This window comes from Henckelia pumila, chromosome 2 (genome assembly GCF_033568475.1).
Source record: "Henckelia pumila isolate YLH828 chromosome 2, ASM3356847v2, whole genome shotgun sequence".
In the NCBI taxonomy this organism is placed as follows: Eukaryota; Viridiplantae; Streptophyta; class Magnoliopsida; order Lamiales; family Gesneriaceae; genus Henckelia; species Henckelia pumila.
Window position 1 is genome coordinate 146,572,365 of NC_133121.1, and position 5,306 is coordinate 146,577,670.

The 5,306-nt window shown below is 33.3% G+C and overlaps 1 protein-coding gene across 1 annotated transcript; it reads left to right on the forward strand.

The window, feature by feature from the left end:
• Positions 1–2,027: 2,027 nt before the first annotated feature.
• On the forward strand, positions 2,028–5,306 carry LOC140882865 (uncharacterized). Its single transcript, XM_073289092.1, has 8 exons — positions 2,028–2,160; positions 2,801–2,901; positions 3,151–3,264; positions 3,335–3,613; positions 3,712–3,825; positions 3,990–4,062; positions 4,175–4,239; positions 5,027–5,306. The coding sequence occupies exons 2-7, from the start codon at positions 2,839–2,841 to the stop codon at positions 4,210–4,212; spliced, it is 681 nt and encodes a 226-aa protein (XP_073145193.1). The 5' UTR covers positions 2,028–2,160; positions 2,801–2,838; the 3' UTR covers positions 4,213–4,239; positions 5,027–5,306.

The following is a 5,306-nucleotide window of genomic DNA, read 5'->3' on the forward strand; positions in this document are numbered from 1 at the left end:
AAAATAGTTTAGGAATAAGATAAATTTCATAAGTCCTAATTGTGAATATTAAAGCTAATAATTCTTTTTCATTTGAATGATAATTTAATTGTGCACCTTGAAAAGTTCCCGATGTATAATTGCATAATTCTTCATTTTTTCTAGTAGCTGTTTTAGTAAGTTCTTCTAAATTTCTTTCTCCTGTATAAGCTTTTAAACATGTTCCCCAGTATTCATCTGAAGCGTCTGTTTCAATTATTATTATATCTTTATTGGAAGGAAAATATAACTCAGGAAGATTACTAATTATTTTCTTTTTAATAGTATCTATATAATTAGTATCTTCTTTAGACCATTTTCACTTGTAGTCTTGTTTAAGTTTTACCTGAAGAGGTTTTCTGATTTCTGCAAGTTTCTTAATGTAATTTCCAGAATAAGTTAATAATCCTAAAAATCTTCTTAATTGATCTTTATCCTTGATTTCACTAGGAAAATCGTGAATTTTCTTAAGTATATGCTGTTGTAAACAATGTTTTCCATTTTCTATTTGTAATCCTAAATAATTTATTTTTGTTTTAAACGATTGTGCTTTCTTTTCAGAAAGTATAATTCCATCTTTATGACAAATATCTAATACTGTCATGAGGTCTTTATAATGTTGATCTAGTGTTTTTGAATAAATTAATATGTCATCTATATAAACACAACAAAAATCTACATATGATTTAAAGGATTCATCCATATATCTTTGAAAGATACCTGGTGCTTGTTTAAGTTCGAAAGGTAATACCGTCCATTGATACTGTCCTTTTGGACAACTGAATGATGTAAGTAATTGTGTTTGTGGTTCTAGCTGAATTTGCCAGAATCCTGATTTACAATCTAAACTGGAGAAATATTTCATTTTTCCTATATAAGATAGTAAATAATCCTTGTTTGGGATGTAATATCCATCCATAATTGTTGCATTATTCATTTTTCGATAATCAATTATCATTCTTTTCTTATCAGTGTCTTTCTTACTGACATAAAAGGCTGGTGAAGAGTGTGGACTCTTGCTTGGGATGATTATCTTAAGTTTTAGTAATTCTTGAACCTCTTTTTCGAATATTTTTACATCATCCATGTTGCATCATCTTGGTGCTTCACGGATTGTGATATTAGGGTCTTTAAGTTTTATTGAAGCAATGAATTGTTTTCTTTTCTTAATTTTGTCCTGAGGATTTTCAGAACAAATATCATGAAATTTCTTCATGATTTTTTTTTCATGATTAATTGTTAAAATATTTTCTATTTTTAGTTCTATTGGATTTGTATTTCATTTATGAAAATTCTTTGTAAATCCTTCATTTCCTAAACGAAATGTTGTTCGTATTTTAGGAATATAAATCATTGATGATCCTTTGTTTAAAGTTATGTGATTTTCAAATTGTGTAAAAGGAAGATATTCTCTTAAAAAGTTATTTTCTATTATAATGTCCATTCCTGATTCTATTTGATATATAATGGGTATTACAAATTTTGTTTTCTCAATTTCTATTTTTAATTTTTCTGCTACTGTATCATGCATGATTATTGATCCATCTCCTATTCGAACTTTTAATCTTTTATCATATTTCTTCCAATAATGATTTGGAAGTATATGTTTGCTTCCTAAACACATACTTGCTCCTGTATCAACATAAGCATGTATATGATATGGTTTATGTTCTTTGATTTTAATTTGAATTTTTATATATATACTATTTGGATTGGTTTTGTTTTTATTATTATCCATTCTCTTATTTTTTTTTTTTTAAGAATTTTAAGAGATAAGGGTATAATTGTTATTTATAAACAAAAGTTTTTCTTTCCAGGGAGTTGAAAGTAAGTTTTATTTATGTAGGAATTTATAAATAAGTTATAAATTGGTTTAGGGAGTGATTGACAATTAACCCTTAATTAATTGCGTTAGTTCCACCGAAGTTACCAATTGTCGACCCGCAACCGCTTAAACAGATCCAAACCCGGGATGATCCACATGCAAAACGGGTTGGCCACGTCATCACCTGACTTCAACGGTTAAACCCTAAAAAAATCCCACTTCTCCCCCTTCTCCTCTAAACACATTTTTGCTGTTGGATGATTTGAGACGCCATTTCCCGGCAGGCAGCAGCTCTTTCAGCTCTCTGGAAAGTCAAGGTTCCAGTTTTTTCATGCCTGTTGTTTCGATAATCGAGTTTTTGACGTGTTATATGGATTTTCGGCTTGTTCTACTTCATCTTTAGCGAATAATTTTGAAATTAGTTGTAGTTATTGTCATCATGAGATGTATTTGGATGGCTTGATATATTAATTTGATAAGATTTTATCTTGTAGTAAGTGATAGCATACTAAATAGTTTTGAAGTCAGAAGTTCGAAACTTGGTATGGGATTGCTGCTCCAATTTAGTTGATTTCATGTTCTTGTTAATCAGGTTATGAGTTATTTTGGATTACGGTGGTTGCTTTGATTATGTATTGCATTTTTCTAACAGGCCATTGCTATTACTGGAACATAAATAGGCTTGTTTTGATGCTGTTATTTGACTCGAAATGTAACTTTCCATGTTACTTACACTTCATTGTTGCTCTTCCTGCGTAAGATGTCGTACAAGTAGATGAGACTCTGACACTACAAAAGACTGGAATCTGAGCGTTCATTTATTGGTTTGTGACAAGCTAATGTTGTTGATTAGATTATTGGAAAAATTTGAGAATTGTTTGTTGTACTCTTTGATAGTGCTTGCAATAGTTTTTCATTGTTTCCTAACTTTCCATGTTATGCTGGTTATGCCATCAGTTTCAAGTTTAACTCTGAATTTGGGATTTTCACTAACTATGGAGACAAAGTTAGATGGAGTTGAAGGATCCTTGATCTTAATTCAGCAGGGAGCTGAAGCTGTAAGTTGAGTTGTGCTCTTTCCAAGGTTTATTGTAGAATAGAATTCCCTTAAGTTGTTTCGATGGCTTCCTGCAGTTTTATTTTGCATCGGTGTAATCTTCACATATCCTTAGATTTTGATATTTCACCGACTTAATGGCTATTAATTTAAGGCACCTTAAAATTGTCTCTGCTGAGGAGTTTCAGAATTTGCTATTTTTACGGTGATGGTGAATATACTTGCTCATGGCTTCCATTGTTTTACACAGAGAGTGTTTGAGTCAACTTTTGTTGGCAGAAGGTCTATTGTTAAGGAACGTTTTTCAAAGAAATACAGGCATCCATCTCTGGACTCGAAGCTCACTCTCAAACGGTTGAATGCGGTGAGTGTTTTTAAGTAGAGGAACCGAAGAGTTTTGTTGTTTGCTTGACTCTTTGCAAATGTCAAAGCAGGAAGCTAGGTGCATGACAAAAGCTAGAAAGCTAGGGGTTTCGACCCCAGGGCTCTATGCTGTTGATCCAATGCTGAACACTTTAACTTTTGAGTTTGTCGAGGGGCCCTCGGTAAAAGACATACTGCTCAACTTTGGGTTGCAAGGTATTGTCGAAGAACGGTTGGATGATATTGCAGCACAGATTGGCGATGCAATTGGCAAGATACATGATGGTGGCCTTGTCCATGGAGATCTGACGACATCAAACATGTTAATCCGGAATAGTTCCAATCAGCTGGTAGCTTTGTCATTTTTTGTGGAGTGGTATATTTTCATGCTATTCGGTATTACCAATTTTCTTTCGTAATGACTAAAAGCTGATTTATCTTTGCAAAGGTACTTATTGATTTTGGTCTGAGCTTCACATCAACCCTTCCTGAAGACAAAGCAGTTGATTTATATGTTCTTGAACGAGCTTTGCTAGCTATGCATTCTTCATGTGGAAATGTGGTACGCCAACACGAGTATTATTTCTCTATGTGACTCACACCTGTTTTTTAATGTTATTTTATTAGTTTTGTTTTGTAGTTTCTTGATATTATGTTTTATGGATTACAAAGAGCCAAAGAGGCAATTTTGTAACAAACTTTATTTTTTGGAATGATGTCGTGTAGATGGAAAAGATCCTGAATGCATACAGAAAATCTTCAAAACAATGGTCTTCAACCTTGAACAAGTTAGCTCAAGGTAATCCTTCTTTTTACTTTGGAGCTTGGATTTCATGTAATACGAATTTGTCAGACATAAATATTTGCTGGGTTTTTTTTTTCTACCTTATATATTTTATGGCTTATTTTAGTGAGACAAAGAGGAAGAAAGCGAACGATGGTTGGGTGAACTCTGTGAGCCACGCAACAGCCCATGGTGAGACTAATACATTAGTATTTTAATAACCTCAGTTAGTTTACCTACACGATCATATGTAAGTCTGAATCTATCTGATCAGGACCCAGATAATTCATTTCGTGCTTTCAATTAAACCGTCCATGTTTGTGACTGTGAGGCCGGTCACTTAGGGTTGGATTTTAATGTAATTTTGTAGTTATAAAATGTTTTTTATCCTTGGATTTGAAGACTATGCATGCCATAGCAGCATTGTTCTGTACGCTGATTGTGGTCAGGAGCTCTTTGTATGGTATAGTTTGCGCGAGCTTGATAGGTGAAATTCTAAGAATGTTGGTCAGTGTGGCACTGATGGCTTCCAGCATTCCTATGAGTGAAGGATATGGAGAATAAGTAAGAGGAACTGGCAAATATAATTTCTCGTGCAGGCATGACATCTCAATTGTCATGCATTTCAATGAAGAAGTTTATTCACACCAACAATAAATTTGTACGAGCTCAAAATTGAAATAGCAATGCAATAGTTGTCTTTCTATTAAAAATTCCATCTGTCTTGAGATATTCTTTTTCCGCTAAACTGATCACATAAGCACCAATTTTATGTTCGGTGTGTGTCTTGCTTCTTAAATGAAGGTTTCGATCTTCTCACTCTGCATGAGTTAATATGACAGCATGATTGAAAGTTGAAAGCCTAGGGGCAACTCACAGAAAATTATTTTAAGTTTGTTATTATACTCCATTTTTCAATTTGTTAATGCAATGGATGTGCTTATATTATAAATCATCTCTTTGCCGTCTACCTATGCAGATATGTCAGTATTTGCACGTTCAAAGGATTGGTGGACTGGAGAAGCTATGGGATCTTGTCGTCGTTGTTTTAGTACTTTGTTGATGTTGTTATGAAGAATAGAGGCAAAGCTCGGCCAATGTATTTTAGCGTGACTTAATTTCTTATCGAAGTATCTCGACGATATTCTGTTATATTTTTGCAGCTACCATGTGCTGCAAAACATTCATGTTGCCCTCAAATTGTGGACTCTCTGTTCGGATTCTTCAATTGATTTTTGATTAAGAGCAAAGTATTTCCC

Excerpts from the sequence above, each read along its gene's own strand:
- LOC140882865 (XM_073289092.1), top strand. The coding sequence starts at position 2,839 with ATGGAGACAAAGTTAGATGGAGTTGAAGGATCCTTGATCTTAATTCAG. Across the intron at positions 2,902-3,150 it reads TTCAGCAGGGAGCTGAAGCT|AGAGTGTTTGAGTCAACTTT; the intron begins GTAAGTTGAGTT and ends TGTTTTACACAG. Across the intron at positions 3,826-3,989 it reads ATTCTTCATGTGGAAATGTG|ATGGAAAAGATCCTGAATGC; the intron begins GTACGCCAACAC and ends GATGTCGTGTAG.